We start from the raw sequence: 12958 nt of genomic DNA on the forward strand, positions 1-12958 counted from the left end.
ACTAATAGAAAAGAAACTCTGTTTCCAAGGCAAAATTGCTTAAATACAATGCTACTAAATTGTGTTAAATATCCACTATCAATAAAATGAGTATGCTAAATATTGGCAGAGTGAGTATCTGAAGTATAAACTATTTTTAAGTTGGTTTGATTTTTAAAGAAGTCACATTATATCTTTTATTATTCCAGAGGTGACCAGAACAGATTAAGTTGGGCACAGTTTGTGCAGGAATTTGACAAATGGCATCAGAAGAGATTGAAAAACCTGGCATTGGAAAACTGAGCTAGTGATACATATCACACAAAGTACTAGCTTTGAAATCCATTTATTTTTTTTATTATTAGAATTCTTCATGAATTTTTTATTACGTAGTATATTTTAAATTAAGCTCAAGGGCATAACTACAACCCAGCAGCAATACATACAAGTGGTTTTCCATTCAAATTTACAAAAGCATTATTTAATAGTAAAAATATAGAAGGGGTTCAGATTTCCTTTTAATTCAAAGGTTTTATTTTTAAGACCACTTACCAACATCCTACTATAGATATTTCGAGAGAGAGAAGAAAAGGAGCACTACCTAATAAAGGTTATTACACCCAAACCACCCAATTACCTGGGAGTTAAGTGATTGCATATTTCACAGTCCATTGTGGTTTTAAGTGTTTTCTGTTAGCAAATAAATTCACTTGTAGTATGATAGGCTTACATGTTTTCGGGTAAAAACCTAAAGAGTGAAAACAGTACATTTGATATTCATAACTTATAGTTAAAACTGAAGAAATCTACCTGTTCATTAGATTGACTGCAGTGTGGGACAAATTTTTACAGTTCATTTTGTTTTCAGAGAAACAAATACCCTAATGATACAGTAATGGGAGCACTTCAGCAAGTTACCAGTAACTGTTTCAAAGGTTTTGAACAGGATACTAACAATTAAGGATATTTTACATTAAAGTCTTTCACTCTAAGTTGGGACATTTGTTCCAGAGACCAAGTCCCCATTCTAAGATCTTCAGAAAAGAGCCGAGTCCCTCAAGTCACAGGCACGATGCAGTACATTCATGAGTTCTTTCTTAGCACTGCACTGCCTGCCAGTTTCCCAACCAACCATCTAACGTCACACTGAGGAAGGTGTCCATGCACTTTTTGGTAGTGTTACTTTTACTTCATTTTGGAAAAGGACATGTGTGCTATCAACTTTGGGCAGATGAAAAGGAAACCATTTAGCCTGTTTTTATTTAACTATATTGCCTTATATGGGCTATTTTGCATGATATTTAATTCAATAGGCAGGATGTCAGAGGAAAAGGAGAAACCTTAGGAACTTTGAAATATGGCAGTTATTCCACAGCTATATGTCTGTATGCTAAAAATTAGCTATAATGTAAAAAAATACATTAGAGTACAAATGCACAACATTCTGGAGTCTTAGACAAGTTTTCCTTAGCAACTGTGGTTCATTAGAAATTAACAGTCAAGGTATTTAAAAGAATTAAGGGGAAAAAAATTCAGTGTCAATTTCGAAGGTTTTAGAATTAATTGAACTGGGAAAGTTTTTAACATTACTTGTGGCTAATTTTCAGGCCTACTTAATTATTAAAATGATTAATTATGGTTAGATTTAAAATACCAAGTGCAAATTAAAAAGTCAAATGTGTAACAAAGATCTCTCTTCAGTTCTTATAAAAAGAAAAAAAAGACAAACCTAAATACATAAAATTGTATTACAAATATCAGGGGAACCACAACCACCATCAGAGATTACATGTTTTATATATAAAAGTAACAAACTTTTATCCACACACATTTAATTAATATGAACTAGAACTACAACATATATAATGTGATTTTTCTGCTAAAGACTATAAGACTATTTGATGCAAAATAAATCTTGTGCAAAAATTAAAAAGACTATATTTCAAGAGAGTAGAAAAAGAAATATGCATCACTAACAGGTATCCATCGTTAGGAACTGAGTTTGTCACCAACACCTATCCCGCTGCCAGCAATGGGAGTGGTGACAACTGGTGACATAAAAATAAACATTTTATATTACTTTGAAATAGATAATGCCAGATTATTTCAGTATTATGAAAAGCAAACATCCACTCTTGACCACTTAATAAAGACATGCCCCAGAAAATTCTTTTAGGTTCTCAACATTCATCTGGACGGGGGATGAGAGTGGTACAGATGGAAGACTTAGGGAAAAAAAACAACATACAAAAGGAATATATAAAACATTATGCATTTAGTACAAATCATGAAAAAAGATTTTATGACACATTTTCCAAGAAAAGTTATTTTTACATATTTTGAAATCCTATAAAAACCAGGTATATTGCAAGGGGTTAAAAACAAAGTCATTGATAAACGAAGATCGGTTTTAACAGAGTTCATGCCATTGTCTTAATCGGAGAGCTACTGCCCCCAGTCACAAAATTTATGCTCTGCCACATGATGACATAGTAAAATCATTTCATAAAAGAAATTATTTTGTATTTGGTCCTGACAGAAGTCTTGAGAAAGTGCTCTATACAAACCGAAGGTTATAGAAATTTTTAAGTGATAATCTTAAAATACCATACAAAAATGTGTAAACAAAAAGATGCTTTACAGTTGCAGGACACTATAAAATCCATGTGGATTATGACAAAAGATCATCATGTGTGCATTTAAAAAAATTGTTAGCATAATCCTAAAAGGTCAAAATTGCATTTTCGGTCAGCAGCAAAAAGAGCGCGATGCCCCAGGGCACTTCACAGGTCCTGAGGGATAGCTGCGGAAGTGCCCTGTATCTGCTTAAGGCTTGGCCAGCACAAGCTCACCATGCTTAGGAATGGACATATGAAAACTATTCTGCAACAAGTCTCACCTGGGAGATGCTCGAGCATTAAAACATTTGTACTCCTCTTTTGTCTACCCTATCAGAGGAAAACTACTTTTAAAAGATTATAAACAATATAAATTCTGATAGTAAAGCACTGTAAAAATTAGGTATATTTTTGGCACAAAGCACTTTTTAAATCCAAGCTCTTTTGCAAAATATATCTTGAATTTCTTTGAAAACAAAAACTTAACATACACACAATGTGTAAATGGTTCTATGAATGAATTAATTAGATCCTATGTTTCTTAAATACTGTACACACCATCAGCTTAATTCAGTACCGGATTATCTGCATGTATACCTCCACATTCCACATTCTACAGCTATTGCACAAGTAACATTGCCAAAATACATACATGAATGCAATCTGACAAGGGTTTACCTTTCAATATTACTTTTTTGTAAGTATTTGGGTTCAATTATTTTTTCCAGAAAAGGTAGATGACCAATTTCAGAAAAAGAACGCTTGCTATCTTTCCTCCACCCATAGTATTAAAATCTGTAGCAATATATTTCATTTATGTTTTCCAGCATTTAAAATTCAGCAAAACCTGTTTTTGACATTTCTTACAGCATTTCATCAAAAACAGAAGCTTCGTCTAATGTAAAAAATTAAAATGAGTCCACAGGGCACTAATTTGTCCACCAAAGATCTCACTCCATTCTGAAGAGCACTGCGGAACAATATTTAAGTCTGTTCAACTTGCAGAGAACCGTTAGGTGCAAAGTCTGCTAAGAAACTTGTAACATATCACAACAGCTGGATGTTGTTCTTACTGAATTGCACAATATAATTCAAATTTTTCCCTTCCTAAAACATATTAGGGTATGCTGCAGCTGCTAAAAGGATTTCTGTTTTTCTTGGTCCTCTGTTTGTTGGGTCTAAGATTGATGACATCTCCACCATTAAGGGTACTTGAATTCTGACCCAAGTGACTTCCACCAGATGTATTAAAGACACCTGCATAAATTGAGGGAAAACACAGAGATTGACACTGATAATGCCTCAGGATTACCTACTGCAGACAGTGCATCCAGCTTCTTAGTAAGTCAGTAATATTTCCAAGTATTTACAATTTTACACTTTTGTTTTCATTGCATTTATTTTTTAATAGCCATTACCAATGGTTGAAAGTTCAAAGGGCACAAAAGGGGTCACAGTGAGGTCTCCCTTCCATCCTAATCCCCCCATTGCCAGTTTCCCTCCCCTAAAGCATACATGTTTTATCAGTTTTCCTATTCCTTCCAGAGATAGTTTATTCATATGTAGACAAAAATGCATATATATATTTTTCCCTCCCTTTGCTACCCGAATAGTGACAAACTATTCTGCATCTTTTCACTAACCATCTATTTTTGAAATTTGGAATCCATAAACATGATTATTTTAATAATTTCACTCATTAACTTTACATTATATAACTGCCTCAAGAATACCTGATTTGTAGTTAACACTTTTTGTGAGACTTTATGTTAATAAAATATTGCATATGTAAAAGCTGGTAGTAATGTAGGATTTTCCTATCTAGGCTAAAATATGAACAAAATGATCTACAGATACTTAAATTCATGAGTAGATAAAAGGAATAAACTAAAGAAGACCCTTTAACTATTACCGCTTCCATTTTGAACTGTGCTCGTCTTAAAGTGTAAAATCCAATTTATGAACTATTTATCACAAATTCTGGGCCAGAGACACTATTATCAATATAAAGATGACTGAGACCAATTCCTGCCCATAAGAAGTTTACAATCTAATAAGTGAGGTGAATTAGTATACAAAGAAGTAATGCTTTAAGACATTATATGTTAAGTGCCACAAAAGAGACACAAGATCTCACAGATGGTTCAGAAGAAAAACCAATTACATCTAATTCATAAGAAAGGATGAACTACATGAAGAAGGTGGAACCAGACACACGGCAAGGTCCTAGTTCCTTTAGAAGAAAAGCCTGAGGCTGTGGCTTCAGCCAGCTACATAGCTGAGAGAGCCTTCTAGATAGTCCCTGTGAAATGAATAGTTCTTTGACAGAGAATGGGATAGGGAGGTCATTCTTGATAGAAGAACCAAAATGAGCAAAAGTGAAGAAGACAGCACTGGGAATGCTCAAGAAAGAGCAAGACCTGGTGGAACTGGCAGACGGGATACATGTTTAATAGTGGGGCATGAGGCCTCACAGGAAGGATGGACGAAACTGTCTTTAAATGTTGGAATGAAGAGCCTGTATTTAATGTTTCCATAATGAGTCAATGTAACTTTAGTAAGAGACCATATACTCCTAAATTTAATAATCACTGATCTAACACTTTCTACTCACATTTCTTAAAGAAATGAGAATATTGTATAAAAAATAGTAAACATGATAATAATGAATGGAAAATAAATTTACCAGGTAAACATGGGTCTAAAATTTCCTGGGTACTTACCAATTTTGTTACTACTTGAATGCATTAATTCTGGATCCTCAGCTATTTGTTGTTTGAGTTTTTGAAGATATTTTTCAGCCAAATATTTAAAAACTAGAATAAAAACAAAAACAAAAACCCTACCAGGTCAGTATGATTTATGCATGTGAAAATCTGTTATTTCACATCACTTACTATTTTTATACTTACTAAACAAATTTTAAATTAAATTAGAAGTAGATATAATCTAAGTACTTAAGTACAATGGCAATACTAATAAATATACAGTAGCATTTTATTAGTAAAGAAGAAAATAAAATAATATTTCTGGAAATTGGCTCTTTAGTTCTAAGTATCTGGATAGTGATTAATATTTAGCAATACTAAAGTACTCATCTAGAAAGGTTCTCCTTTCTTTAGGTGAGAAAACTACCCAGAGGACACAATTGAGTTACAATCCAATAAAATAAGTAGCAATTCTGGAATGAGAAAAATAATCATCATCTTTCCCTAATCTCACTTTCTTAAACTAGGAAATATTATTAAACAAATTCAGGTCATTGTAACTACCTAATAGAATATCCTCTACTGTGCAGTACTAACACAATTCAGTACTTTTAAGAGGAATTTATGAAAAACACATACATGCATACTCATTCACACATATAGTTATACTTTTAAAGATTCAGAAAAAAACCCAACAACGTTTTGCTGTAGATTAACAATTATTCCAAGACATTAGTAAATAATTAGACCGTACCTCAAAGAAGCATCATGTCTTTAAATTTTACTTAATGTAGGTGACAACAAGAAAATTCTATTCTTATTACAAATGTTTTCCAAATAACGGAATAGAAAAAGCATAAGAAGAATAAAACAAACTTCCTGTTAATTTTTTAAAGGTAGTTTACCTTCATTCACATTTAAATCTTCTTTCACGGATGTTCTGTAGAATCTTAGCTTTAGCTTTTTTGCCAGTGCTTCAGCTTCCTCACTATACATCAATTAAAAAAAAAAGGCTTATAAAGGTACGTTTTAGAAAATCACTTTTATTAAATTTAGTGAATACGGCTTGGTGTGTGTGTGTTGGGGGGTGAGTGGGAAAGCGGGGTGTAAGACCTTCCAGACCTATTAAAGCTATGTTCTTGGTACTTGAACAGGATTTTCAGTTTTCACTACTCTCGGGGGATAAACCCCAGCCATTATACTGTAACTGTAAACAGACACTTTTCTATCAAATCATTAAACTCGAGCATTAAAATAGCTACATATCACTTTTCTTTATATAATACTTTAATTTTCTCTTCCTGTTCTTAAAAACATTTGAATTTAATTGCACTCTGAAAATAATATATTGCATTACGTATTTTACTGGCTATGAAACGACTTTGCTGCCAAAGGCAAAGTCAGTACATTAAATATTTACTGTATCTACAAGAGTGGACTCCTAATTTTAGTTTTATTATGACTCCTGATTGTGGACAGCTAATTTTATTAAGACTGTCATAGCTATGCTCCAAAATGGTTCCCAGTGATTCCATCCCATCCCCCTACCCCTTCTCCTGGCCTTGTATAGTTTCCTCCTAAACTTAATCCAGGTTGGTTTGTGTGATCAGTAATATACAGAAATTATAGGATGTGACTTCTGAGACAAGGTCATAGGAGACATTGTGGCTTCTGCCTTGCTCTCTCTTGGATCACCTGCTGTGGGAAGCCAGCTGCCATGTTGTGAAAACACTCAAGCAGCTCTAGGGAGAGGTCCACATGGCCAGGAACTAAGGCCCCCTGCCAATGGCCAAGTGAGGGAACCATCCTGGAAGTAGATCCTCCAGCCCCAGTCAAGCCTTTACATGACTACAGGCCTAGATGACAGCTTGACTGCAACCTCATGAAAAACTGAACCAGAAACACCCCCAAATAACCCCAAATTTCTGACCCACAGAAACTGAAATGTTTGTTGTTTTAAGCCACTAAGTTTTGAACTAATTTGTTAACAGATAACTAACATAAGAACATAATAAGGTAAAAACCAAGCAAAGATTTTCAAAGCTAGCAAAGCGTTAATAATGCAGTGAGCAAATGCTTATAGAAAAAAATTATTGGATGCTTAACTCTTCACAAATTTAAGCATAATATGAATCTGAACTACATATCTATTTAAACTCATCAACATAGGATAGCTACGTACTCCAGATGTTAAAATATCTAGGGATGTTTTGCTTAATATTTTTTTTTTTTTAAAACAGGACTTTATTGGGGAACAGTGTGTACTTCCAGGACTTTTTTTCCAAGTCAAGTCGTCCTTTCAATCTTAGTTGTGGAGGGTGCTGTTCAGCTTCAAGTTGTTGTCCTTTCAGTCTTAGACTGAGGGCACAGCTCAGCTCCAGGTCCAGTTGCTGTTGCTAGTTGCAGGGGGGTACAGCCCACCATCCCTTCCCGGAGTTGAACCAGCAACCTTGTGGTTGAGAGGATGCGCTCCAACCAACTGAGCCATCCGGGAGGCAGCTCAGCTCAAGGTGCCGTGTTCAATCTTAGTTGCAGGGAGTGCTGCCCACCATTCCTTGCAGGACTCGAGGAATCGAACTGGCAACTTTGTGGTTGAGAGCCCACTGGCCCATGTGGGAATCGAACCGGCAGCCTTCGGAGTTAGGAGCACAGAGCTCCAACCGCCTGAGCCACTGGGCCAGCACCAACATTCTTACTATATCTAGATTTGACTTAATATGAAGAATTGGATTTGTGGTGCAAGGACTTATGACTAGAATTTTAAAAGGGCCTTTGAAATTTATTCCTTTACTTTTCTCTACTTGTGATTCAGTATGTACATTTTTTAAACCAAACCAATCACATAAAATAGCTCACAGATATTTTAAGTATAAGGCGATTTTTATAAATACTTCCCTAAATTTTTAAAGTCTGTGCAAAAATTAAAATAGGTTTTTAAAAATTTTATAGAATTATCACCACCCCCTCAAAAGTAGCCATCTTACTTCTTTATACAAGAATCATCCAAGAGATCAATCTTGTTTTGTACAAGTACAGTTGGTATATCTCCAACTTCAGCTACTACTTTCTCTCTCCAACTGGAAATTGCTTCAAAAGATTCCCTGTCTGTAGTGGAAAATACAAGCACACAAGCCTGGGCTCCTGTAAGGTCACAAAATAAAAACGTTATTTACATGAATGAAACAATCCTATGCAGGGTGAGGGCAACTTTAACCTATCAAAGCAATTTTTATGTAAATGAATGTTGAACTCATCTTTGTAGCACTTTGCTTATTTTTTTAACATACAAACTATTTTCTAATTCAAAGAACAAATTTTTACCAAGAAAAGCGGTTCTCAAACTTGTACAAGTGTTGCAGTATCCTCAAAACTATACACATTCTTTTTGGAACACCATGAGATAGTGATATATTTAATTACATCATGAGAGCTAGAGAGAATGGTAAACTAAACTTTGCTAAGTTCCTTGAGCATCCTTATAACCATTGTTTTAAACTCCGTATCTGATAGATTGCTTGCCTCCATTTTGTATAGTTCTGTTTCTGGAGCTTTCTTCTTTTTTTCATTTGGGACGTATTTCTTTGTTTCCTCATTTTTGCTGCCTCTCTATTTCTGCTCCGGGTGTTCCAGGTGTGTCCCTTGTGTGGGTTGTGGGTGCCCTCCTGTTATAGATAAGCCTTGATTGCTACTGGCACAGCAGTGGGGCGGACTGATCCTCAGGTTGAACGGCTGTGGGGTTTGACCATGTCCACAGCTTATGGGCTGCTGTGCGGGGTGGGGTTGGGGAGGTCTTACCCCATTAAGTGGGATTTGCCCCCGTGGACTCTGGTGCCTGTTGAGACCGCCCTTTGTGCTGCTTATGGGGCTAATTGGGTGGTGCTCTGCTGTGGTCTGAAGCCAATCTCCAGGCATGTTGGTTCTGGGACCTCTTGGGAGGGGCTTCGGTGCAGGCGCTGCTCACCCACTGCCTGTGACTGGTCAGGGGCTACTTGGTAGGAGCTACAAAGTGATCTGGGGTTGTTCGCTGCCTGTGCTAACCCTAACCCTGTGTGGGAGAGACCACGCTGCAAACTGAGGACAGCTGCTATCAGTACCGGGCCAGGGGAAGCTCCGCAAAAAGCCAGGACACATCAGAGGCCTGATGCCACCTGTGGGCTCCCTTAAGGTTCAGCCACTGATAAAGCCTCGTGCAGTTCCTGAGTTGGATGAGGCAGGGTCTCTGGGAGTCACTAGAGTGGGAAGAGTTGTGGTCACTAGGTTAAGGTAGACTCTGGTTTGGTGCCAGTGCTGAGCCTGGAGCTACTCAGCAAAAGTCTCAGAGCACACTGAGGCCAGCTGCCGCCCACCTGTGTCCTACAGATTCTGACAGTTTTTCAAGAAATAGTGCAACTCGGCAGTGCTGGCTGCTCTTGGAGAAAGCACCTCCTGCATTGGGAGAGTTGGGTGGGATGGGGTCCCAGTGAGTCAGCAGAGCAGAGCAACAGAGCTCACCAGGCCAATTAGATTCAGATCTGTCCGTGAGGGGGAGGCCTCAACACAGGAAATATGGCTCCCGCCTGCCGGCTGTACAAGAGGACCCCACACAGGAAAAATGGCGACTGTCCTCCAACCCTGCCTTGAAGCCACAAACCTCAGTCTGGCCCCTGTATGATTCCGATGCCCCGCTTTGGGTCAGCGTCCCTCCACTGGAGCCCGAGGTGAGTGCCTGTGAGTGAGCGAGTCTGTGTGTGGGCTGTTTAAGAGGACGTCTGGGTTTCCTGCCGCCCTCCATCCCACCCAGGCAGTCAGAATCCTCACTGTTTTTCAAAGTCAGATGTTGTGAGGGCTCCTCCAGGCTGGGGAGACCGGTGTGGAGCTTGGGGTCTCCTGCTCCTGGGTGGGGCGGGGGGAACCTACATGGCCGAGATATCTCTCCTGGTTCTCAAATGCCACATGGAGGTTTGGGGCCGGCTCATTTCACGTCTCCACCCCGACCAGTTTCAACCTGGCTTCTTTATATCCTTAGTTATAAAACTTCTGGTCAGCCAGACTTCAGATGGTTTTCCAGGTTGATTGTTCTATAATTTAGTTGTAATTTTAGTGTGTTCATGGAAGGAAGCACACACAGTGTTTCTCTACACTGCCATCTTGGATCTCCTCTCCTTAAGATTACTAAGTTTTATTGTAAAACCCGATTTTTTAGATTTAATCCTAGGATTGTACATCTAATTAATTGTCATTTAAATTTAAGGGACCAACTGGGTATTTCTAGGTATGCACGATCTTAGATACACACACACACACACACACACACACACACACACACTCCCTTAGAGGAAGTATATAATTTTTAAAAAGGGACTTCCAGTCAAGATGGCAGAGTAAATAAACACTGTGCTTGCCTCCTCCCATGACAACATCAAAGTTATAGAACAATCACTCTGGAGAACCATCTGAAGATTAGCTGAATGGAACTCCTATGATTAAGAATATAAAGAAGCCACATCAAGACTGGAAGATAAACAATTATGAGGATTAAAAAACAAAACAAAACCACGCAGATAGTGCCAGAGGTTTGAGCAGCAAGAATGGTTAACTAAGAAAAACGCAATGTTGTTTTAAAGTCAAGGATCAAATGATAAAAGAAAATGTGTGTCTATAACAACCCCAGGGAGGAAGATATAATATTGGTATGTTTAAGTAATCAAGGGAGGTAAATAAACATAAATATGTGTAGCAAACACCTGAGGCCCTACTCTTGTCCCCTCAGACCCTGGTTTCACTACAGCTATGGAGGCCAGTTCCTGCCTCTTGCTAGTATCCTACCTCAAGCATAGGCTCTCTGCTTTCCCGCCTCAGGGTTTTTTCTGGTCTTTCAGCAGAGACCCTTGGTTTATCACATCCTCAAAGGGGAATGAATGCTTCTAGGGGTAAATACCTCAACTTCTTTCTGGTGGAAACATCCTGAGGAGTGTCTACATGGTTCTTCAGAAGAATTGGTCCCCATCTGCCTAAGTAATGTTTAGCTCATTAATACACTCTTTACGAGTTTTTCTCCCTCTTTCCCTAGTCTTTCACATCTACTTCCTAGGATCACCTCCCAAGTAAACCACTCCCACCCAGTTGTGCCAAGAACTGTTGTGTGTATGTAGTTGGGGGGTGAGGGGGCGAGGCTCAAACTAAGACAGCAAGTGTCTTTAAGTTAAATATAATCACCATAAGAATACAGAGAATGTGTGACTATAAACTACAGAAGAGCAGAACTATCCAACATACAGGAGGAAAGAAAATAGAAAAAAAAAAAAAAAAAAAAGAAAAGAACTACAGAAAATACAAAACCTAAAATAGATGAAAGAAATAAGTCATAACAAGAGTAATCAGTCTCCAGAAAGAATGGTACACAAGTCTCTGAAGAAGGATGATTCACCTGATACTAAGCCTTCAGATCAGATGCTGCAACCACCTCTTATTTAACCTAAATATATTACCAAAATGAAATAAAAAACAGACAACCTGGATTACTTTTGCAGTTATAATTCTGAAAAATAAAGACAAGTACTTGTCTTAATTTCACCTAACTGAGAAATTATCATCTATCCATAGAGAGAAAATATTCCATCAAATTGTGATGCATATGGTTCCTTTACATTTAGGAAAACCCTAAAAAGCCAAATAAATAAATAAAACGCTTCCTAATATATACTTTAAAAAGTTAATAGAGGACTCTGTGTTTTTTTGTTGTTGTTGTTGTTGTTTTTACTGAGCTACCAATAAAACAGATAACAAGTACCAGACTATAAAATATGTGTGAGAAGATCATTATTTGCAAAATTTACAAAGAAAATAGCTATAAATCCTACACAACTCTGGAAATTCCTCAAGTACCACAAGAATTTTTTTTTCTTTTTTTAAGAAAGGGAAAGGAGAAGAAAGGGAAAGGAAGAAGATTTATAAAGGACTTCTTTAGAGAAAGTGCTATCCACCCCAACCCTTCTCTCTCTTTCCAGAAGGTGGGGTAGATGGGGAGAGTACTATCATTACCTCCTTCATCTCAACCTAGAAAGAATGGACTTCAGGAAGTCCACTTCGGGTACTTGATCTGTGTTCCCAGCAATTGGGGGATACTCTGGACTCATCATGCCTGACAAAGATGCATTGGCTGGGAGCAAGAGAAACAGACAAAAAGAACAGAGCTTCATTTGGGAGTAACTGTGCTCCCACTGATGGCAAGACAGAATGCACAAGAATTTCCTATGGGTAGAGGTGAACCATGTCTAAGACATACGCAAGCATGGGGTCATTTTAAATCATGTCCAATAAGAACACTTACTAGGTGATGAGAGCTTATCATTAAGGAAGATAAGAGGTGGAATTGTAATTCCCACAAAGGGGCAAAGCAACTGCCAGAATCAAGTATATATTCCCCTAGAAGAAACATCCCCAAGAATGAGAACCTTGGGAGGTATCCAGGACGATTACCTAAAGAATCATCTTTAAACATCTGTCATCCAGAGGGTCCCCATATCAGACATCAATAACACCTACCATAGTGCTCTTGTCTCCCGATTTCCTCCCCTCCTAGTCCTGACCCAGGAGAAAAAAGAAACATCTCTAGCAAGCTAGGAAGAAAGTGGGAGGAGGAAAGCAACCAACATTCCTTTCAGATACAGGCCT

The 12958-nt window shown here is 37.7% G+C and overlaps 1 protein-coding gene across 2 annotated transcripts in view; it reads right to left on the reverse strand.

Moving 5' to 3' along the window:
* Nucleotides 1–306: 306 nt before the first annotated feature.
* The window catches only part of RAB23 (RAB23, member RAS oncogene family), a 28565-nt gene continuing 15913 nt past the window's right edge, over nucleotides 307–12958 (reverse strand). Inside the window, exons 4-7 of one of the 2 annotated variants that reach the window (XM_019734656.2) lie at nucleotides 8290–8446; nucleotides 6211–6293; nucleotides 5321–5413; nucleotides 307–3854 (exon numbers count right to left, since the gene is read on the reverse strand). In XM_019734656.2, coding sequence (XP_019590215.2) covers nucleotides 3715–3854; nucleotides 5321–5413; nucleotides 6211–6293; nucleotides 8290–8446 — 473 coding nt within the window. In that variant the 3' untranslated portion in view covers nucleotides 307–3714. The remainder of the gene's footprint in view (nucleotides 3855–5320; nucleotides 5414–6210; nucleotides 6294–8289; nucleotides 8447–12958) is intronic. The other variant, XM_074333139.1, reaches the window with a different exon arrangement.

The sequence above is a fragment of the Rhinolophus sinicus genome, linkage group LG05 (genome assembly GCF_036562045.2).
Source record: "Rhinolophus sinicus isolate RSC01 linkage group LG05, ASM3656204v1, whole genome shotgun sequence".
Lineage (NCBI taxonomy): Eukaryota > Metazoa > Chordata > Mammalia > Chiroptera > Rhinolophidae > Rhinolophus > Rhinolophus sinicus.